Raw genomic sequence first — 24,603 nt, forward strand, 5'->3', positions numbered from 1 at the left:
AAGCAATATATTAATAGCTAAATCAACTAAAAAAAATAGTTATATAGATCTAATAAATAAAAATACAATTATTGTATTTGTTTTGTTAACACTTTGTTTTGTTGTAGGTCTATAGATCTATGTTTTATAGGATCACATTCTGAGAGTGGTAGAAAAGTAGTATCGCTGTTTATATCCATGTTGAAGTTCTGGGTAGTCTAGATCTAGACTAGATCTATATACGTCGTTACGAATTTTAGGCATTTGAACCTTAGCTTTGTGTGCAGTTGACCATGATAAGTGGCTGGTGTATAAAATGGGAGGGGACAATTCATTCATTGCTTTAAGTGAGCGTGGCGAAGTACCTCCCGATCTCATTTGACTTGTTATTTAGAGTTATTTATTTGTGTTCTGATGAGGATACTCTGCTGTGTCGACTGTGTTGACAGCTGACTTTTTTTTTGTTATTCATTGTTGTGTTGTGTCTAGTCTACTTCTACGGCTTAGCATTAGCCTAGGCCATTTAGACTTAGGCCAGTTTGAGTTGGAAACTTGACTAATCTATTTCGTTTTCAAAACGGTTTTGGATTATCAATTCAACAAAAATACTGAATACAAGAAAGTGAGATATTTTCATAAAAAAAATACTTAACTTTTTATTTTTTAAAAATATTGTAAAATGAAAAAAAGTTTTAAATAGCTTATTAAAGTTATACAACTTTACAACTTAATAATTAATAAAATCTTGAACTACATCTACATCTAGTAACAAGTTACTAATACTAGTCTAGTTAATATTTAATAATTAAATATTTATACATACTTACATTACATAGAGTCATAGTCTATGATAGACATAGCCGCAGGCATTCTAGCAATCTAGGCTAGTCCTAGAATTCTAGTTCTAGATATATAGAGTATAGAAGAGAGATCTAATTTAAGTAGATAGTCTAGTCTACATTTTTAAAATCTAGATTAGTCCTAAATTCAGTTAAATTATGCTACAATGTAGATCTTGTTTAGTGCCATGGGCATTCTCTGAGGTAATTTTAATTCTTTCTGAAAAGTGACAGTTTTTGAACGTCCCGAGACATGACGTTAAACTGCGCTCCTCTTTCCTTAGCACTTTTGGAGCTCAAAAGTGCCCTACTTCTTTTCTATCATTGTGTCTGCCTCCTCTTTTCCTAAGTCTGCCTTCATTGATCATCACACTGTCTCCTTAACTTTAAATTCTCACTACGTCCTAGACCAGTCCGTTTGCCGTGGACTGCGACGGGTAAGGGGGGATAAAGAGATCCTGGTGTTTGAGTGGTGGCTATCTGAGGATAAACCACAACAACACAATACTTTGGCTCCAAGTTCCCCTAGACCTGAGACCCAGATGGCCCGCTCTGGGTCAACCGGCTGGTCATGCCGAGCTACCAGCATAGGTCGTCGACCTATGCTGGAGGGCGGTGGCTGGAGGGTCAATCAGGGAGCTGCTGTATCGGACACATGTCCGATGTAGCAGCTGACTGAGTATAGCACCTGTGTAGCCCTGGCGGGCTCATTCTGGACATCCGAATGGCCCGTCCCCTTGTTGGACTCGATGGCGGGTGGGGAGCACAGGTGCTGAATTAACCAAAATATATATGGACCAAAAAACACACACAAAACTACTTGCCCCAGACCTATGTCTGGGCAAGAAACGACGAATTGACGATAAAAAAGAGGAGGTCCCAAAAAGCTGTGCCACCTGGCCATCATTTCTGGTGGTTAGATGCACAGAGGAGGGAAAAAGCCTGACCAAGTTGAGCCCTTTTATTATCTATAAGGGACTCAAGTCAGTAGTGGGAGAGCCCAAGAGTGTGTCTAAGCTACACAAAACAATGGAACTCCTTGTAGAAGTAGACAGCAAGACACACTCTGATGGGCTTTTAAGATGCAGAAGACTCTGTGATCTCCAAGTGGAAGTCATGCCACACAAGAGTCTGAACACCAGCAGAGGTGTAATCAGCTCTAGGGACCTACTGGAATGTTCCGAGAAGGAAATAGTGGAGGGCATTGAAGGAGTCACCCATGCCCGGCGCATTACCAGGCGCAGGGAGGGTGAGGAGGTCAAAACCGCCACTATTATCCTCACATTCGGAACTAGGACACCGCCAGAGTATGTGAAGGCAGGATACCTACGAGTTCCAGTGAGGCCCTACATACCTAACCCCATGAGGTGCTTCAAGTGCCAGGGTTATGGACACGGCGCGGCAGTCTGTAAGAGGAACACTGTGTGTGCCAGATGTGCTGGAGAGGGTCATGAGGACAAGGGCTGCACAGCCCAGTTCAAATGCCCAAACTGTCAAGCTGGCCACTCAGCCTACTCCAAGGACTGCCCTGTGTGGAAACAGGAGGTTGCCGTGCAGGAGTACAAGGCAAGAAACGGATGTACCTTTAGCCAGGCGAAATCGGCTGTCGGCTGTACTGGCCCTACCCAAGGGCCAATTCGGCTTGACAAAGACCTACGCCCAGGCTGTTGCTAAGAAAGGAAGATCCATAGCCACACAGACGGACACATTGACCCCACCACCCCCTCCTCCTCCCCCAACTCAGAAGAAAACACCGCCAAAGAACACACCTCTGAAGAAACAAGAAAGCCCTGTTGTCATGCTAAAGAACAGGTTCTCTGTGCTCGCTGATGAGAGCATGGAGACTGAGCAGCATGTCAAAACCAATACTCCGGGAGAACCCGGAGACATCATGTCTGACACAGGTTCTCCTCAGAGAACCCAGCCAGACACCCCAACCTCTACTGAGTTAGAGGTTGACCAACTCCCTAAGGGGAGAAATCAAAGCGGAGAGGATGCCCGAGGTGAGAGAGGAGGAAATAACCTCCGCTCTAACCAGAGGGATCTCCCCTCTCCAGAGAGAAAGACTTCCCCCAAAAGGGGGTTGTCCTCCTCTCCATCCAAACCCAAGAATAAAAATACCAAGGTCACTGGAATAAAGGGAAACCCCCCCCGGGGGCCTCCCAAGGCCAAATAGCTCCAAGTAGGTCATCTAGAATAAGCCATGGATTCCAGAATTGTACAGTGGAATTGTAGAGGCCTCAAGGCCAATTACGAGGAAATGCAGCTACTGATGGACTCTGAGACTCCTGTAGCTGTCTGCTTACAGGAAACATTTCTAAAAGATTGCATCAGCTTCCGAAGCTACCGTGCTTACACCAAGAATGTTGAGGATGCAGAGAGAGCATCAGGTGGAGTCTGTATCCTTGTGAAGGATAGCATCCCCCATGAGAGGGTAGAACTACAGACCACACTACAGGCCGTAGCAGCTAGGATAACCCTTCACAAGGTTATCACTTGCTGCAGCCTGTATCTACCACCAGGCGCTCCATTAAACCGAACAGACATGGAGGACCTATTGAAACAACTCCCCCGGCCTTATTTAATCCTTGGGGATTTCAATGCCCATAACACCATGTGGGGATCCAACAATACCGACACAAGAGGTCGTATGCTGGAGGATATCTTCCTCCAACATGATTTATGCATACTTAATGATGCATCACCGACCTACTTGCACCCAGGAACTGGATCATTCACATGCATTGACCTCACCGTATGCGTCCCCGGACTTCTGGACGATTTTAAATGGTCAGTTAGCAATGATCTACGGGGAAGTGATCACTTCCCAATCATCATTACTAACAATCTCCCTTCATTGGGACGGCCTCAGCGGTGGAAACTGAATAAGGCCGATTGGGAACAATTCCAAAAAAGATGCTCTGAGGATATCACAGAAAATATCCTCCATGAACAGAACCCAGCTGATACCTTTGCTAGCAAGCTACTAAGTATAGCCAGGAAAGTTGTACCCCTAACCTCTGCAAATCCAAAACGGCCTAGCAAACCATGGTTTGATACAGCTTGCAAAAGTGCTATTGGTGATAGGAAAAAACGACTGGCTGCATTTATAAAGAATCCTTCCCAGGAAAACCTAAAGCTATTCAGGATAGCTAGAGCAAAGGCTAGACAAACCATACGGTCAGCCAAAAGGAATTCCTGGAGAAGTTTTGTCGGCAGTCTGGATGCCAAAACTTCTGCTAGAGCGGTTTGGAAGGCAATCAAAGGGAAAGAATCAAATGCAATAGGGCATTTGAAAAACCAAGGACGAACTGTCACGTCCCCCAGAGAAATAGCTGACTGCCTTGCATCCTCAATAGCAGAAAAATCATCCACTGCACACTACACGCCAGAGTTCCAAAAAGTCAAAACCAGGGAGGAAAGACACCCCATTGATTTCAGGTCAGAGAACAATGAAGACTACAACAAACCGTTCTCGCTTGAGGAACTGAGGGAATCGCTGGACAAGTCACATGACACAGCGCCTGGAGAAGACGAAATCCATTACCAGTTCCTCAAGCACCTTCCCGAACCCTCATTGGCAGTCCTGCTAGGGGTCTATAACTGTGTGTGGCAAACAGGCGCTTTCCCAAACAGCTGGAGGAAAGCCACAGTTATACCGATACCTAAACCGGGAAGAGACGGCTCTGACCCAGCTAACTATCGACCAATAGCACTAACAAGCTGCATCTGCAAAACCATGGAAAGAATGATTAACAGTAGGCTGGTCTGGTACCTGGAAAGGAATAAAGTGATCTCAAACTACCAGTGCGGATTCCGGCAGGGGCGGACAACAACTGACCACCTGGTAAGGCTGGAAGCTTATATTAGAAATGCATTACTCAGAAGAGAACATCTAGTAGCTGTATTCTTCGATATAGAAAAGGCCTATGACACAACCTGGAAACATGGCATTCTACGTGACCTGGCGCTTATGGGGCTTAAGGGACACCTCCCCCGTTTTGTGGAGGAATTCCTGAAAGATCGAAAATTTCAGGTTCGAGTGGGCAACTCCGCTTCTGACACTCATGACCAGGAAATGGGTGTACCCCAGGGCAGCATTCTGTCAGTCACCCTGTTCAACATTAAAATAAATAGCATCATAAATGCGCTGTCCCCTGGCATAGAGTGCTCTTTGTATGTTGATGACTTTGTCATTCTTACTTATGGGAAAAACATGAACACCTTAGAAAGGAAATTACAGTTATGTTTAAACAAAATTCAGGGTTGGGCAAACTATAATGGTTTCAAATTCTCAGACTCCAAAACAGTTAGTATGCATTTTTGTAATCTAAGGGGACTCCACCCAGACCCTGAACTATTTATACACAAAAAGAAGATCCCTGTCGTGAAAACTACAAAATTTTTAGGCCTCACCTTAGATTCCAAATTTAATTTTCTCCCCCACATTAAGGAACTTAAGAAGAAATGCCAAAAGTCATTAAACATACTAAGAGTACTCAGCCATACGGACTGGGGAGCTGACAGAGATACCTTGCTGCTGCTCTATCGGAGTCTAATTCGATCCAAGCTAGACTACGGATCCATAATATATGGAGCAGCAAGGAAGTCGTACCTAAAAATACTGGAACCAATACAAAATGCTGCCCTGCGTCTCTGTCTCGGCGCGTTTCGTACATCACCTATCCCAAGTCTCCATGTGGAGGCTGGAGAACTCCCCATGGATATAAGAATGAAAAAGCTTGCAATGCAGTATATAGTCAAGCTAAAATCCAACCCCACGAACCCTGCTTTTGACTCCATATTTAACCCCACAGAGGTAGAATTATACAATCGAAGGCCTAACGTCATACAGCCGCTGGGCCTTCGAATGAGAGAACCCATCCAAAATTTAACCCCACCCATTGACCAAATCTCTAAAATAGAAACCCCTCAGAATCCTCCTTGGCTAATGAATAAACCCAAATTAAATTTATCCCTCCTTAATTTCAAAAAAGAAAATACAGACCCAAGCATACTACAAGTCCACTTTAGGGAACTGCAGGAGAGCTACGGAGATTGTGGCACCATCTACACAGACGGATCCAAAATGGAGGGAAAGGTCGCGTGTGCCTGCTCCTTTCGGAACAAAACAATCTCCCGTAGACTCCCCGATGGCTGCTCCATCTTTACGGCCGAATTGCACGCAATATTGCTTGCACTTATGGCCGTAAAGGCATCAGAAAGGAGGAAATTTATAATCTGCTCCGACTCCAAATCTGCATTGCAAGCTTTGGGGCAGATGAAGACTGACATCCCATTGGTACATAAGAGCCTGAAGCTGTTGGACCTAATAACAGCCGACCGTAGGGATGTCACCTTCATCTGGGTCCCCTCCCATGTTGGCATTGAGGGAAACGAAGCCGCAGACAGAGAAGCAAAGAGAGCCCTAAATCATGCGGTGTCAGGAACCCAAATCCCCTACTCGGACCTGAGACAAAGTATTGCCTCTGCCACCTATCGAGAGTGGCAGAACCGATGGGAGGCTGAGACTCACAGTAAACTCAGGCAGATTGTGGCGGATGTCAGGTGGCGGCCCACATCTAAGGGTCTGACAAGGCGTGGTAGCACAACCATGTCCAGACTTAGGATTGGCCACACCTACATCACGCACTCTTTTGTACTGAAGAGAGAGGAGCCCCCACTTTGCGAGTACTGTGACTCTCGCCTCACCGTGGAACATATCCTCGTTGATTGCCCCAGATACCAGGATGTCAGGGCGAAACATTTTAGAGCCACTAATCTAAAAACACTATTTAATAATGTCGACCCTGGGAAGGTACTGGGCTTTATTCGGGAAGTGGGGCTATCTACGAAGATGTGATTTCTGAATTTGTGAACATGCACTATTTACATTAGATTTTTACCAAATATTTAAATTTTTACTACCTTTACTATTTTAACTGTGAATAGACCTTAATTTTAATTATATTACTGTATAGAATCTGGCCCTTGCTGTTTAGAGAGAGAGTAGTCCTTAAGGGACTGCAGGCACGACATGGCCTAAATTGTGCCGATGTGCCTCAAATCAACAAATCACAAATCACAGTTTTTGAACTAGGCATAATATTATCATAACATTATCATTAGTCAGGCCTTAGTCACCTTATTAGACTTAGTAGTAAGTAGTTGGACTAACTCACTAACCTTTATAGAACATGATTAAGCTAAAAGTGTTTTTATTAGTGATTTATTTTATTGCATTTTTAGCTACCTTTGTAATATTAGTAGAGATAGTTTTGAATACAAATGAGAATTTGACAGATCATTTTAATACACCTCACTAAACCATACAGTCCATAGCCATGGTTGCAAAAAATTTCATAGAAAATATTTAAGTGTTTAAATTTTACTAAATTACTAAATATAACCCTTTGAAAAGCTGGGTATGTATTCTCTACTCTTACTCTCTCTACAAGGAATGATTGAACTTTCAGCCTAAAAGTAAGCTTTTATATCTCCACCCTTACCTATGAACATTATAACTTATTATAAGGCTTAAATTTAACTTGTAATTTAATTTTGAACAAATCTAGGTTTAAAAAAACAAACAAACACAGTTCTTTTACAGGCTGCTTCAGAATGGTAGTTAATTTTAAACAGTAACATTATAATTTTGCTACTTGAAATAAAATGACATTCACTTGGAATTGAGGTACAGTATTTAAACTGGTGCTTATTTTAAAATTTTATTAATTCATATTTGTTTTGTTTTGTAAGTTTTGAACATTCCTATAGAAATTAAGACTATTACATTATAGTCCAAACCTAATGTAAGATGATGGGATAGAATTGGGGAGGGTTCACACTTGGAGACATTGTGATGACAGTCTAAAGAATGCCAGGCAGCCAACTACTAATTTAATCTTCAATTTGTCTCACCGATAGTGCTAACACTGTACTGTACTTTAACTTGTCTCACAAACAATACTAACACTGTAATTTGATCTTTTTCACAAATTTATCTAACACTGTACTTTTCCCTTTCTTTTATAACTTGATTCTATGAATAATACATACTTTTAAATATTTGTACATCAATGATCTTTTAATATGTTGAATTTTCTCTTTTCTAGTTTTCTAAAAATGGCTCACAGGCAAACCTACCAAGCATATGACACTTATTCACGGAAATCACATCCTGGCCAAGGCCATAATGGATTTGGAAGAGGCCATTACCAAAAGTCCTACCATGAGCCTAAAAACAGAATGCCGTACAATGACATGCAGGCATACAATGCTTCAACAGACTGTTGGCAATATGCCATGAATGCATCAGGTAAAAATGCAGCAGCCACACCAAAAAATGCAGCTAATCAGTCAAAGCAAACTCTCCCAAACAATGTTTTAGATAACTACCTTGAACAACTATCAAATGTTTGGCACAGCAGGGAATTCATCGATAACAAGGCAAAGGGAGAAGCAATCTACTCGAGGCTGGTTGCATTTATGAAAGATAGTCCCAACCCATGGGAAACTGCTCTGTACTTGATAACATCAGCATCAGATTATAGTGCAGCTAAAACTACCACATTGTCTTTCACAATTCTGACACAGTTTCAAAAATGGGTGGCCTCTTCAGAGAACACGCATCATGGCAAAGAAGACAGTTTTCTTTCTGAAGATCTCCGCTCCAGGGTTTTCTATGCAACTTCAGGGAGACACATGCCTTATTTTAAAACTGCTGTAAAAGCTTTTCTGCTGGATAATCCTGGCAATGTATATCTATTACCTGCATGCAGAGCTCTGTTGGCTAGAAACAAGTTGGCAGAGGTAATTTTTTAAAAAGTTCTGTTGTATATATATATATAACATAAATGTTATTTCAAATTGATTGTGTGTGTGTGTGTGTGTGTATATATATATATATATATATATATATATATATATATATATATATATATATATATATATATATAATATATGTGTGTGTGTGTGCCCCTAAATTCTCCCAACTCTGATAAGTATCTGACATTAGTTGGGTAAAGTAAAAACAGTTGGTTATTGTACTGGCCACACAACACCATGGTTAACTGTTGGCCATAGAAACAGATGGTCTTAACATCATCTGCTCTATAGATCACAAGGTCTGAAAGGGGTACTTTTTTATTCTTATTTATTTATATAAATAAATAGCCTTTAATTTACCACAAAAGTGTACCTAGTATAATTGTAATTATTTCATATGGATGTAATTTAAAAATCTAAAATTTGGTTTTAGATAATGTAACCATTTTGTAATATGATCTCTTTTTAAATGTCCTATAAAGGCATTTTATGAGTTCTATTTTCCAAGTAAAAAAAAAAATAAATTATTTCCTGTTGAAGTTCTTCTATTATGGGGTGTGAAATGAGCTTGGATTGTACAATTACTTAGATCAAGCATTAACATATACATTATAATTCAGCTGCTATAAATGTGATGCTTCTGACCAGTCTGAATTGTGCCCAATTTCAGATTTAGGTACAAACTAACACTTAGCATATGTACATAAAAAACAAAAGGGAAATTCCAGAACTGAACTAAGAATATAATATAATACCCAGGTATCTAGCTTAACATGAAGACACATCTTACAATGATCAAGGCAAGCTCATGATAGACATAAGTGCCTCAAGTGTCATGTCTCAGTTTCTATCCTATACCCAACTATTTGGTTCTAGAGTATTCTTATTGTTTTAAACTTATAGCTACCATTGTATTGTTAAATTAAGCAAATGTAACTTTTTTTTTTTTTGTCGGGGCAGTATCACAGCCAAACAATGGAGAAAAGTGGATTTAAACTAATTTAAGCAGTGACTATGCATAAAAACATAGAGACCATATATACATTACCTTTGTTTTTTCTGATCTATCTGTTGAAATATTTTTTAATAGCAAATGCTCACTTTGCTTTACAATTTAACTCTATTTGAAAATTGAGTTTGAGTTTAAGACATTATTGAAATACAGTTTTCTAAATTAAAGAGTTTAAGACACCTAATGAAAAACATATTTTATAACTCAAGAGTTTAAGACACCTTATGAAAAACACATTTCTAAACTAGAGACTATTAGAAACACTTTATTTATATTTTTATTTCTTCAAACAAACTAATTTGTTTTTGGTATCTTTATCTATTTTTAGTGTGCTCAAATAGTTTGTATCCTTGGACTTCAGTCTCATTTCTCACAATCAGAGGTTTGTGGAATTGAAAAGTTACTTCTGTTATAAGTATATGTAATTAGTATGCACTTCACTGAAATAGTTTTAATAGTTGAATAACAAAAATTTAACTTTTTTGAGTTGTTTTATAATTTATTTATTTTTTTTTTCAGATATTGGTGCCCTTACTTTTGACAGACAAAGTTAACGTCATTGAATCCTATGTGATGGGAAATCCTGAGCAGCAAGCTTTGATTCTATCCCTCTTGGATTATTTGTGTGCACGCACCACTGATGTCATATCCTTTGTGCAGTAAGTCCCAGAAGAAAACATAAAAAAAAAAAATGATTATATAGGATTATAAAATGAAGTCAAAGGCTACAAAAAAAATAACTTACATAAAAATTTTTTTTTAATGTTTAGTTATTGTCTCTGTCTTATTCTTAATCACAAATGCATTTTGTCCTTTTTCTGAGATGATCTTTGAGAAACAAATTATTGAAACTTTACATCTGTGATTGCCCTATTGCTAAAGCTTGTAGAATGTATAGACTGTATGTCCACTATTCACACTCTATTTTTAAAGTGACATTGTTTTATAGGAGCACTGGCATTATGTCTGTGAAGGGAGAAAAACTAAGTAAAAAGGTTTTAAGCAAGTTTGCCATGAAGCTTATGAAATTATATGACATACCACCAGGTAAGCTTTGAATCAGACACAACAAATTTAAGAAATATTTGATTTTTTTTTTTTAATATCTCATTGATGCATGCATTACAATATATACAAATATATGTATATAATAAATATAATTTTTAAAAATTTCTTACTTTTTGGAAATATTTAAAACTTTCTAACAATACATATTTTTATTAATTGTTGTTTAGAGTTTATAAAATGTTCCCAATCACATTCATTACTAATGTTAATAAAATTTGATAGATAAAAAAAAAAATTTAAATTCATCATTACAGAGGCCTGTCCAAATATCTCTGAAAATAGAGCAATGGGAGCAATCAGATATCTTTTGTACAAGCGATACATTGAGGTAAAAATATATCATAGCTATCTTGACCCCTCAGTGTGGGCAATTATAAAAATAATTCTATTGGTATAAAGTTTGAAGTAATACAGTATCTTGTGTAAACAGTCTGACGTTTTAATTTTTAATGAATATCTATTATATAATTCTGAATTTTTTATCCTTTTTTTCTTAACTCTTTAATTGTTATTTATATATATATTACAATATTTTTTATATTTCTTTTTTTTTTTTTAGAAATCTATTGGCTATGATGGATGGGATGATATGGTAGAGGTATGTTTTGATATTTTTTAAATTTTATGCTATTGCGTTTATAATGGATTTTAATATAACAGATTTTTTTTTTTTTTAATTTTATCATGTTGTTTAGTCTATGTATATTTTTATTATTCATTAGAGTGCTGTTGGCAATAATAGTAGTTTAAAACAACAGCTAATAATGGAGCTTCTCAGCTACAATGATATAACAGAGGCAGTCAAATGGGCAGACAGATACAAACTTCCTGACAGCTCTTTGGATCCATGTGTTGTTGAAGCCAGGGGACAATTAAGGTTTGTTTTATATATATAAAACAAAAATCTTTTGCATTTATACCAACATATGTTATATTAATTTTGTCATCTGACTTATTCTAGGTCTAATATAAAAAAAATCTTTAGCTAATTATGATCTAATAGATAACTAATTAACTAATATTTTGTCATATCTTGTTCACTGAGTTTTGAGTTGTGGGTCTATTGTGACAATGCCCATACTACCATGATAGTGGCACATCAAGAATCAAACCAGTCTAATAAATTTATTTTTGCTCAATCAGGTTTTGCTTCAAGTAAATCTATACAAAATCAATCTAAAACAATCAATCATTGTTAATGCTCAGTCAAAATAATATATTTGAGAAATACAATACTTGTCAAATTAAAACATATCCTCTAAAGGGAGTTTACAAGTACATGCCTTTAGATATTAGTATTTTTTTTTTTAATAAATGGATTTTTTTATTAAACTTTCAAAAAAATGTAGGGGCATCCACATACTTAAATCTGGCCCTGCACCCATGCAACATAGTTTGTCTGTACCTCACAAAGTCCTTTGTTTAAATTTGGTCCACCAGGATTTCCTTTCCATATTTCTCTACACAATTGCTTTTCTAGCAATAGTAAACTGTTATATATTGTAAATTGTAATATCTAGTAGAGTTGAAAGTGCCAAGTAAGAAATTCACTGCTTGCAGCACATTGTAATACAGTGTGGCAATGGTGTAAACTAATGTTTATACAAATCCAGGCAGAACAACATTACAGAGACTGAAACAAAGAAGGAAATGGACATAGAAGAGAACTGGGAGGATGACATCACAGACAGTGTGCACTACCAGTTTCCACTCCCACAAAGTGCTATCACAGTGGTGGAGGATAAGGTGGACCTGAAAGCTTGTCTGGAAAGAATTACTATAGTGAGTCTTACATGTATTTTACTTAGACATTAGTCTTAACTATTCAGAAACAGAAGACATTAAGTAAAATAAAATGTAAAGCCTTGTTGCAATATAAACATGCCTGAAAGTTTGTCCAGAGGTTACCTTTTGAAATTAGAAAATTAGACTTTCTAACATTTTAGGAAAGAAAATATGAAAAAAACAACAAAAAAAAAAAACAAGACAGAATGCTAATCAGTTTGTTGTTTACATTTTCTTGGGTATCAAATGTGTGATCTGCTGCCTTTGTAAGAGTTCTTCAGCTGCATCTTTTGGAAGCTTTTTGCTGCCATCTGTTCTCCTCTATGCCAGCAAGGGCAAAGTCACTCCTGCGTTGGTCTTTGAAGCTTTCCAGGGGGCATCTTTTATGTCAACCTTTTTTAAGCTTGGCATAAAAATATCACTTATGTCATATAGTCATCCTCAGTGCAGCTGTTGAAAAATTTAGAAGTGCCTCAACTCTGTCTGAACTGGCATTCAGCGGAATGTGGTTGTTTATAAAATAACCGATGTATGTCCATTATAGAGCACAGGCACCATAAGTTTGCCAAAAACATTGTAAAATCTAAATTTTTAACTTCTTGCTTTATGTACCTTCTGTCTGACAGCCAGAAACAGTTATAGGCATTGATGCTGAGTGGAAGCCTTGTATGGGTGCAACTGCTGAACAAGTGGCTCTCCTTCAACTAGCAGTCTGTGATCATGTCTATCTGCTGGACATGATGGAATTAAGGAATAGACTGTTGGAAGAGGAATGGGTTACCATGATTTCTACAATCTTCTGTGATGACAAGCTTGTCAAAATAGGTCAGTAGGCAGAAAAAAAGTTGTTTTTACCAATTAAAAGTTATTTTATTAATTTTAACTATTTAAATATATATATATATATATTTAAATGTACATATATATATATATATAATACATTTGTATTTTAAATAATTAATTATATGTATTTATAATTAATAGATTTTTTATATATTTTATTTTGAAGGCTATGGCTTAGATACAGATCTGAGAATGTTAGTTAAAACATTACCTTGCTTAAAGGAACCGTTGTCTAAGATGGTGAGAGTAATTGAGCTGGAAAAATTTGCTAAAACGGTAAATTTTTTAAAATACAGAATTATTTGATCCTATAAATGGGAAAATACTTTAAAACAATAACAAGAAACAAGAAGGTAGAACCTAATTAATTAACTAAAAAAAAAAAAGATGCTAGGGTACTTAATGAGCTTTTAGTTGACAAGTATAAGTATCGGAAATGATTTATTTAAATAACATCTAAATGGAGGCACACTTTTTGAAATATGTATTTATTTATTGGCTTTCATTATTATTGGCACAGTGGCTGATTGGTAAAGTGCTTGGTTTCCAAACCCGGGGTCCCTGTTACGAATCCTGGTGAAGACTGGGATTTTTAATTTTGGGATCTTTGGCACCTCAGAGTCCACCCAGCTCTAATGGGTACCTGACATTAGTTAGGGAAAAGTAAAGGTGGTTGGTCGTTGTGCTGGCCACATGACACCCTCATTAACCATGGGCCACAGAAACAAATGTCCTTTACATCATCTGCCCTATAGACCATAAAGTCTGTAAGGGGAACCTTACCTAACCACCTTTCATAACTATCTTTTATCAGTGATACATTGTTAACATTTACTCATGATAGGTTTTCAATACTTTCAGGTTTTCAATGACTATGACACCAATTTGATTGACATGAAGCCTGTAAGTGAAGACCAATCCCCAGGTAATAACATTAACTTAACAAATTAGTGCCAAGTTATTGTTACCTTTTCCGTGTTTTTATTCTATGTATAGATTGTCTCAATCTAATATTAAAAATGTTTTTCTTTTCTTTGTCTTGTTATGAAGTGATTGTCAAAAAAACAATGAACGAATTTGTGCCCAAATCAGAAGAAAAAGGCTTAAGTCTACTTGTGAAAAACACATTAGGCAAGCCATTGAGTAAAGGGGAACAGATGTCCAACTGGGAGAGACGTCCACTCAGATCATCTCAGATATCTTATGCTGGTAAAAATTTTTGTCTTTGGTCAGTTTAATGTGTAATAATAATGGTGAAGATTGTTTACAGTACTACACTTGTAGTTTATAAAGCCAAGTACTGAATAGCATAATATAATAGTTGCATACAAATGTTATCTGGCCCAAGGGCAACAACTCCATCTACAAAAAAAAGTTCAACTCACCAAAATCAAAACAATCTAATTCCAACATGATATTCCTATATATTGAATCCCAACATGATATTCCTAAATATTGAAAACCCAGTATCTGGTACCTAACTTTATGTATATAAATGTATAGCTACAATAACATATTTATAGTCATAGTACATTATGAAGCACACAAAAAATGCTAGTAAAAAGGAATGTATGTATTTCTGTCTGCAAATGTTATATTGTTATGCCTTCATACCCCAACAGCACTTGATGCATTTGTTCTTCTTGAGGTCTACAAAGTCCTTCTGTCTCAAGGGAAACAACTTGGGTTGGCCAAGTATGAGATGGAACCACCAGTTGTCTTAAAATTGAAATCAAGAATGGATAAGAAAAGAGACATGGTCGCTGGTGCCAGCAAGACCAAATTGTCAAAGGCTGTAAGTAATGTATTAACAATGAATTTTATTAAAACTTATAATACAAGGCTGTGGGACATAAAATATTTGAGACCTTATGGAAAGCTACCACCTAAGACAAGTGAAGATGGCGAAAGAATAAAACTGAATTGACCCCTGTCAGACAATGGCTTTGTCTGTTTTGAATGTACTGAAACCTGTAGGTTGTGCTTGAGTCTGCATAGTGACGTGAAATGCTTCCCTCTTCTTTAATCTTGTAACTGAAAGATTCAACTATTTACTTCTTGTTTCAACACGACCAATCCATGCAACCACTGTTTGTTATTAATGGCCTTGCATATGTCTAGTAAAGTATTAGATCAATATTTATTTATTTATTATGCTTACATTTGATTAGATATCTATTTCAAAGTTTTTTTGCATTGTGTTATGCTTAAAATCAAGTCGTTCTTGAACTTGAACTATCAAAAATTCCATAAATTTATGATGTTGCAGGTGTCTTCTACAGCTACCTGTATTCAGAATGGTGTTAAGTCACCAAGTGAGTATAGATTTGTTTGTGACACAATGTTGCAAGGCTTGGGCAGCCAGCTACGAAGTGTTGGTATTGATACTTTTATCCTGACTGATGGGCAGAGACAACCTGATGCTATTCAGGTAATTTGTTTTTTTTTACATTAGGTCCAAAGTACATAAGGATATAACTAATGACTTTAATTACATAACAAAGCTAGTTAGCCATTTATAGGCAGGGTAAACTCAAATGATTATTCTATTCTATTCCAAAAGCACAATTTTCACTTGTGTGAAACATTGTAAGATGTTCTATGTGATGTCAGCTGTAGACAATAATGATCAACCAACTTTTCTTAACAATAAGAGTTCCCATTTAACTGCTGAGCTGCTAACTTTCTGTGTTTTGTTCCTTAAGCTAAGCAATTCAACTGTACCTCTATCACACTTTTTTAGGTTTCATTTAATTATTATTTTTTTATCTTTATAGTTATCATTGAGAGAGGATCGCATTGTCTTGACCTCAGGGAGGAACTTTGATAAGGTAAAGAATGTTTAACTTAGCAGCATACAGTTCAATTTAGAAATATTGAGCACATATAAATTAATTTTTAAATTTAAATTCTGTTTAATAAATGAATCCATATTTCTATTGATTTTGTTTTATAGCTTCGCTTACGAGTGGGAGATGAAATGTGCTATTATGTTCGAAATGATGTAAGCTCAATAATTCAATGCCGTGATGTGTTAAGACATTTTAACATCAAGATAACTAAAGATGACATATTTAGTCGTTGTTCGGTAAGTTAAAAAAAACAAATAATTGCCGAATTGATACATTTGTAAGCTTGAAACAAAAAATAAAACATCTTTATGTGAATCAATATGTGCTAACAGATTCACTTAGTGGTACTGCCTATTCACTTGCTTTATTCTAAGAGTCACTTTACATCTGCATAAATATGTTATAATTTTATATTAGCCCATTGAGACCAAAATTTTATATTTCTCTTTGTGGGTCTTGGTGATAGGCGTGTGATGTTATATTTTTTTTTTTATATATCAAATTAGAAGGAAAGAACATTTCAGGTTAATACAGTCCAAGAAATCATAATTAACATATTTTCCATAGCAATACTTTTGTATTCAACTTATCGCTTGAAAATCAGTTATTTGTTTGGTAACATCATATATTTCATTACTTTTCCATAGCAATACCTGTTATACTTTTTGCTGTTCTGCTTTTTCGTGATGATAATTATTAGTTTTTAAACTTCTTTCAGATGTGCAACTCTCTCGACTTTATCACACTTCCCAGTAAAGAAATGGAAAAGTTGTACATATTCAATTCTCAGCAGCGGAAACTGGGTTACACAGTACAGGCAGACTCTATTATTTCATTATTGGACATAGATCTAGAGACACAGATGACATTTGCTAACTATGGCATTGACGCAGCTACACTTAAGTTGCTACACAATGGGGTTAAAGTTCAGGTACTTTAAAAAAAATCTATTACAAGTTGTCTTTTTCAATATTCTTCAAGACTGAAATAGCATAGGCTATTGGTCATGTTAAATCTACAATAGACTTGGCAATTCCTAATTATAATGATGATTACTTTTGAAGAATATTTTAATATTTGTCTTATTAAAATTAGACATTTTATCTTGGTTTTGAAATAGAAAATTTAAAACTATTTATTAATGAAAATTGGATTGTCATAGAAATTTGTAACCTTTTATAAAACAATTTTAAATAGTTAAGTGGACCAGACTTTAAAAATTATGTTAGCAAAAAGATTTACAAATAAGCCGCCATATCTATGGTAACCAAGAAAAATAACTTTAATGCCTTTTCTGTGTGGTATTACCACATATATCAAGCCTTTAAGAATCAAAGATCTTAGGTGTTGAGATAAAAAACAATAAAAGTTATAATGGAGAATGACTACCCTTGAAGCCATTATATTTAAGTAACCTTGTACTTGCCATAAAAAAAATATTTTTGGTTATTAATTTTTACAAAATACAATAGTGGGTACTCTTAATTATGCTTTTTATATGAATGCTCCAAATTAATGAGATACAAAAAGCAAAAAATACTTTTTTTGGTCAAACCTTTGTAGTTCTTGCTTCAGTATATGAAAACATTTAGCATGTAATGATTCTAAGATCTCAAGTTCCATTGAGCAAGCATTGTATATGTTTCTTGCTGATTAGTAAGAACAGTGTGTCAACTCACCACAAGTACATTATCTCTGGGAAACAAATTATCCTGAAATCTAATTTCTATTTTGTCACCATGTTACATAAAAGTTTATACAACAAATTTTTTTTACAGGCACAAATATGTCACATTGTTTTTTAGTCAGAAAATGTATTTATTTTTATTTTTTTATTTTGTAGGTTGACAATCTTACTAAAGAAGAAGCTTTTTCTACAATCAAGGAATTTTACATCTGCACACACTGTGGAAAAGTTTACTGGATTGGCTCACATTACTCAAGAATGTGCGCACAGTTTGATAACATACTTAGCTTGACGACAGAGGAAGTGACCTTTAACCCTGAAGAGCTATTTGATGACGACCAGGAAGGATATTCTTATGATGATGGTGATAATCGTGGGGATTATGAATTCTGAAAACTTTTTTTTTTCTATGGAACTTCAAGCAAACTCAAAATTACATTCTAAAAAAATGTATTGGGAATAATAAAGTTCTATGTTACTTACATTGATCATTGTCAAACTATTCAGATAACACCAACCAGATAAAGTTGTTTTAAATAAAATTAAAACACGACAAAGGCAGTCTTTTAAATATATTTTATTGATATTTTTAATAATCACACTGTAATCAACTTAAAATTTATGTCTGTATTTTTTTTTATATATAAAAATAATGCATCCGAAGAAAAATAAAAGCAGCATTATGTTTTTTTTTAACTACAGTCCAAGGCATGTGTGTTTTTTTTCATCTGTGTTTTTATCTTTGTTTAAAATATGTTACTCATATCATCTATTGGTGTCACATTTTAGGTGTATCAGTTTATTAGCGTATTTACTATTCAGCTAACAAAAAGGCATGTACAAACAACATCCTTACTAAAGTACTCTAATCACCCACCTTCACAAGTGTATCAATTACCCCAATTTACATATGACAATATACATCTCTACCTTTGTGACCTAAATTATCTTATGCTTCCATGTGTTTCCACAAGAAGCTAAACTTTTGATTAGATCAAAATGAATCACCTCTAGCCGATGACTAAAAATCTTATCTGATTAGTTAACATCTTTCCAGAGTAGCCTATATCCTGGAGGATCAAAGCTTCAGCATGATTCACTGTTAGTATTAGAGCGCTAAGATACTTTCGTTACATAGATCTCCTATATATTAGTTTATGTTATTAATACAGTTCTGTTCAGTTATTTGACTTTCAAATCTTAGGGTTAGGGTTAGATCCCTAGTTACTAAAAGTCCCTGCAGTAACCAACAGCCAGGAATATCCAACTCTCTGTTTGAAAGTAGCATCAGCGGTGAAAGCCCTGATAAAAAGAAAATCTGCTGAAATGGGCAACATTCCTGGTGAACTTCTAAAGGCTGGAGGAGAAACCATGATAAGCGCACTTTTAAAGATTTACAGCAAGATCTGACAATCAGGAGAATAGCCCAAATTCTGTACTCAATCACTCATCATCACTCCTCCAAAGAAAGTACATTTACTACTCTGCCAAAACCATCAGCCTCACAAGCCATCTCAGCAAAGTCCTGTTTAAAATAATACTAAAACCAAAAAAGCTGACAACATATTAGAAGAACAAGCATGTTTTAGACAAGGTTGCAGCACAACAGAACAAATCCTATACCTAAGGATATTCAGCGAGAAATACCTTCAACACCAACAGAACCTTTTCCATGTCTTCATTGACTTCAAGAAAGCTTTCGACAGAGAATGTGGTATAATGAAAAAATAGTATATAATTCAAAACATAATAAAAGTTACCCAAAGCAGGCCAATAGGGCAGTGTACATCAACAACATTGGAGACTGGTTAAAAACCACAGTTGGAGTGAAACTAGGCTGCCTACTCATACCAACTCTTTTCAATTTCTTCCTTGAAAGGATAAGGGAAGATGCTGTCCAGGGCTACGAAGGTTCTGTAAGCATTAGAGGAACAAAACTACTAACTTGCACTTTGCGGATGATATAGATGGCTTATCAGGGGCAGAAGAATTAGTTGACTTGGTGATGCACATAGACAAGACTTCTGCAGCATATGGTATGGTATGCAAATCAATGCCGAATAAACATACATTATGACCGATAGATAACAAGGCATGGGCGTAGCCAGGATTTTTTTTCGGGGGGGGGGGGGGGTTGGGGGGGATTTTTTTTTTCTCCCCCCCCCCCGAAAAAAATATGTTTGTATGGATGAATGTGTGTGTGTACATAATTAATCTCTATTACATTCTGACCCTTCATTCTTTTGGAAGACGTTTATTGTGCCCTAGAATAGTAGACTCCTCGCCAATGCTAGCAAGGGGTCTGGGGGAGCGCTGATAGCTCCCCCAGCGCGGGGCGGAGCCCCGCCGCCAAGCAGTATTTCTGGTATTGAAAGCCAACTAAATGCATATTCTGAGGTACCTACAGTGCATTATTTTGCTATTAAAAAGTTTTATTTCAAAAAACCTAATGTGCTATTCTTACTGACTTAGACCCTCCCGCGCCGTTCGGCGCATTTGCTGGCAAGCTGTTTCCACAAAAATCTGTCACTGGTAATGTCTGAAGCCTCCTCCAACCTGCTCTGATGCCCTCCATGAAAGTGTGACGCCAAGTTGTACTAGGATGTCATCGCAACTCTTATTATGCGTAATTCATTTTGTCGGAGAACATGTCGCGCAAACCTCATGCGACGCTGTCACAACCTTACTAAGGGGTCGACTCCCATTTCGGCATAGGATTTCCTTGATTTAGACCCGATCTCTATAACTGACTCCTAAAATCCTTCTTAGCCATCTTTGTAGAGCCACATTTAGTTCTTTTCAATTTCATTGCACTTTATTAATGGAGCCCAGCCACTGGTAGACATGTCTAACTTCTGTTGACTACGATCTTGGAATTAGGTGACTATTTTGCTTTAGATGTTATATCGAAAAGGGAAGTTTTATCGTGAATATCATCTGTTGGGGGGGGGGGGGGGGGGTTAAACTAAAATATATATGGAGTTGTTTTTTTTTTAAATTCAAAACCACATTTAGCTATGATCATATAATTTGGTGACTGTAGTTTGCTTTAGAAATAATATTGAAGAGAGAGGCTTTCAACCTTAAAACGATCTGTAATCTGTATGGGGATTTTAAACTCAAAACTCCTTTGGCTACGCTCATACAATTTTGAGTGTGTAATTTGCTTTTTTATATTAAAGAGGGGTTTATATCGTAAATTTTGGAGAGGGGTTTAAAATCAAAATCTTCCTTAGATGTGCTCTTGGAATTTTGGGATTGTCGTTTGCATTTTTTTGTTTTATACAAGAGAGGGATTTAAATGCGAAACCCCAGGTAGGGGGTTTTAAACTCAAAACCCATTGGTAGTGGGTTTCAAACTCAAAACCCCCTGGTAGGAGGTTTTTAAACTTAAAACCCCCTGGTAGGGGTTTTCAAACTCAAAATCCCTGGTAGGGGTTTTTAAACTTAAAACCCACTGGTAGGGGTTTTCAAACTCAAAACCCCTGGTAGGGGGCTTTAAACTCAAAACCCCTGGTAGGGGTTTTCAAACTCAAAACCCCTGGTAGGGGTTTTTAAACTTAAAACCCCCTGGTAGGGGTTTTCAAACTCAAAACCCCTGGTAGGGGGTTTTAAACTCAAAACCCCTGATAGGGGGTTTTAAACTCAAACCCCCCTGGTATGAAGTTTCAAACTCAAAACCCCTTGGTAGGGGTTTCAAACTCAAAACCCCCTGGTAGGGGGGTTTAAACTCAAAACCCCTTGGCAAGTGATGGTTTAGTATTAAAATTTCCCCTAAAATAAACAAAAATTAAATTGACTGTCAGTAGCTTTAAATACATTGGAGCTATTATCTCAGATGAGGAAACCAAACCTGAACAACTGGTCAAAATTGCAATCTACTGTAGCACTCGCAAAACTCAAAAACAAAATTCTGGACAGGCAAAGGCATAGCCCTCGACACTAAAACAGACTGATGCGCTCCCTGGTCACGGCCACATTCTTAAATGCATAGGAATCTTTGGACGCTGACTGTTGATCTAGAGAAGATGCTAGCAACGGAACTAACATGCTACAGAAAGATCCTAGCCTAGGTGTCACTTACAAAGACCGCATCACGAATGAAGAGATTAAAAAAGATTAATACAGCAATTGGACCACACAATAACCACTGTCAAAAAACGTAAACTCAAACTCTATAGCCACTTATTTTATATAATACAGACGTTACTTCAAAAAAGAAGAGGATTACGTCCTACGCGTCATGCATCTACTCATGCATGTTAACCAATGACTTAAATTCTGAAAGTCAGAAAACACGACAAAGGCAGGTACAAAATCCCCACTTGTTTTTCTGGCTGGCTCAGGCAACCCATTCCGTACTCTAATAGCACTTGGGAAGAAGGAGCATTAATAGTACAAATTTGTTCTAGAATATGGAACGAGGAATGTGGCTTTATCTTAGTGTCTTTCTGAGTATTTTAATTTTATTAGATTTTGTTTGTATATATATATATATATATATATATAATATATATATATATATATATATATAGGGCCTATTTGAAGATTATGGTTCAGTGTTTATGTATAATTACTAGGCCTACTTTACTTTTGAGTCTTCTCTCTTGAAGGCTTTCTAAATTTAGTGATTTTAATATAGGCATTACACTAGTCAAATGTGAATATTCGTTTGTTATGAATCTCACTGCTCTAATTTGTGTCTGTTCCAGTCTCGTAAAGACTTTCCTTCAGGGAACAGTAAAAGGGAGAAGAAGAAGTAGAGGAAGAGAACGTGATAGGAAGACAACATCAAAGAATGGACAGGCCTGTCAGTGAATGAAATTCTATCCAAGAAGAAAGACGGTTGACAGATCTTGTGTGGTGCCTTAACGGTCCAACAGACTTAGGGATAGGTGAAGGTGAAATTGAAATGCTATAACAATGACACCAATTCCTTTTCCATTTTTAGGACTACATTTTTATGAGGTAATATATATATATATATATTATTTTACCGTCAAAGAAAACTTTATTAACAAATAGTGATATTTAGATTTAGAATCTACATCAGCATTGAATGGATAGTTTTTATTAGGCATAGCATAATATCTAATCGATGCCATTAAAATGAGTAATGCTAATGGTCAACATAGATTTACATGTATCGGCACCCTATATGCCACATTTGCCCCTGCATGTGTAAACAGAACGTAAAAAAACGCTATAAAGTAGAAAATAATATCAATGTTGTAAAAAAATGTGTTGGATTTGAAATTCACTTTAACTCATACTAAACTTAAAAAACTCATCGCTTTTTTTTTGTTTTTTTGTTTGTAGAATACAACCAACATTCTTCTGTGAACTGTACCATAACTATATTTTATGTCAAATGCCTTAACTTTTTGTATAGATCATCATGACATCATGATGCTCTTCAATAAAGTCTTCAATATAATTTTTTACATTAACAGCCAAACATTCCGGTTCACATTAAAAGCCGCATGAAGAGGCACAAAACCCCAGTGCTAAGCCCTTAGCACCATGGATGACAAAAGTGGTCATCATCGATCGAACCACGGTGAATAAACTATGTATGCGTTAACATTAACCATTTTATTTTACTATTCTTATCTTCTTCTTCGCCACAAAAGACGCATCTCCTCTTGGCTATGAAACCTTTTTCTCTAATCAAGGATACCTCCCTTAGCTTAAATTACTTTTTTCTCGATAATCTATATAAAAACTGGCTGATTTAAAAAAAAATTAATTCATGTGTTGAAATCGATCGTGAGTTCGTATGTAAATTTTGATGACGATAGCAGAAGTGGTCGAAAAATCGATTGCAAAAATCCAAACATACAAATACAAGAAAAGAGATAGATTATAGATCTATAATCTAGATAGATTTATCTAAAATCTAGATCTACTATAGAGTCTACATAGCGAGTTAATTAATAGATATATCTAGACCTTGTAATGCGATGCGTTCCTTTAGATCACATCAGCAAGGTCGAGAGAGGGATCATGACGCATGGGCCACCCATGACCCCTTTATCCAAGGCCCAGGAATGCGCCCCGGAGAGGAAACTCTGGTGCTGCTGCAAAGCGGCTAAAACAACACGGGAGACAACAGTTACGGGTTATAAGTCCAACTTGATTGGCGTAATGTATGGACGCCACGGGTTGTCTCTGACGGTGGGAGAGGTCTTCGCGCCTCACTGATCAGCTACCGCCCGCCTCAACTCTCCAAGCGCGTCTGGGAAAATGGTAAATTGACCACAGCGACCAAAATCCGAGTCTACAACGCCTGTGTTGTGAGCACTCTCCTTTATGGCAGTGAGAGCTGGTCAACATACATGTACCAAGAGCACAGATTGAATAGTTTCCACTTGCGCTGCCTGAGACGCATAATGGGCATCTCTTGGAGGGACCATGTCTCCAATCAGGAAGTTTTAAGATTGGTCAATATGAACAGCATGTATGCTCTCCTGACACAAAGAAGATTACGCTGGCTCGGACATGTCACCCGCATGCCAGATGGCAGAATCCCGAAAGATATCTTATATGCTGAGCTTGTGGAAGGAGTCAGACCCAAGGGCCGCCCAAGACTAACATATAGAGATGTCTGCAAGCGAGACATGAGAGCCTCAGGCATCAGCGAAAGTATGTGGGAAAACATAGCCAAAGACCGGAGTGCATGTAGACAGACTGTGCGTGCTGGGACAACCC

The 24,603-nt window shown here is 36.7% G+C and overlaps 1 protein-coding gene across 3 annotated transcripts; it reads left to right on the forward strand.

Moving 5' to 3' along the window:
* Positions 1-130: 130 nt before the first annotated feature.
* LOC106060194 (exonuclease mut-7 homolog) lies at positions 131-18,593 on the forward strand. 3 transcript variants are annotated; one of them, XM_013217993.2, is made up of 20 exons: positions 131-601; positions 7,418-7,512; positions 7,934-8,630; positions 9,986-10,039; positions 10,177-10,316; positions 10,607-10,704; positions 10,980-11,053; positions 11,285-11,323; positions 11,448-11,602; positions 12,339-12,507; positions 13,137-13,335; positions 13,520-13,629; positions 14,215-14,278; positions 14,404-14,562; positions 14,976-15,148; positions 15,623-15,784; positions 16,131-16,184; positions 16,310-16,441; positions 16,924-17,136; positions 18,049-18,593. In XM_013217993.2, the coding sequence occupies exons 3-20, from the start codon at positions 7,944-7,946 to the stop codon at positions 18,283-18,285; spliced, it is 2,919 nt and encodes a 972-aa protein (XP_013073447.2). In that variant the 5' UTR covers positions 131-601; positions 7,418-7,512; positions 7,934-7,943; the 3' UTR covers positions 18,286-18,593. The 3 variants fall into 3 exon arrangements, with proteins under 3 accessions (XP_013073447.2, XP_013073446.2, XP_013073448.2); XM_013217992.2 differs by lacking the exon at positions 7,418-7,512; XM_013217994.2 differs by lacking the exon at positions 7,418-7,512 and having other exon boundaries at positions 131-326.
* Positions 18,594-24,603: the final 6,010 nt, after the last annotated feature.

The sequence above is a fragment of the Biomphalaria glabrata genome, chromosome 9, assembly GCF_947242115.1.
Source record: "Biomphalaria glabrata chromosome 9, xgBioGlab47.1, whole genome shotgun sequence".
Taxonomy (NCBI): Eukaryota; Metazoa; Mollusca; class Gastropoda; family Planorbidae; genus Biomphalaria; species Biomphalaria glabrata.

Bases quoted from the DNA above. Each gene is read 5' to 3' on its own strand.
- LOC106060194 (XM_013217993.2), top strand. From the start codon at position 7,944: ATGGCTCACAGGCAAACCTACCAAGCATATGACACTTATTCACGGAAA. The intron at 11,054-11,284 runs GTAAAAATATAT...TTTTTTTTTTAG, and splicing joins TGTACAAGCGATACATTGAG to AAATCTATTGGCTATGATGG. The intron at 13,630-14,214 runs GTAAATTTTTTA...CAATACTTTCAG, and splicing joins TGGAAAAATTTGCTAAAACG to GTTTTCAATGACTATGACAC.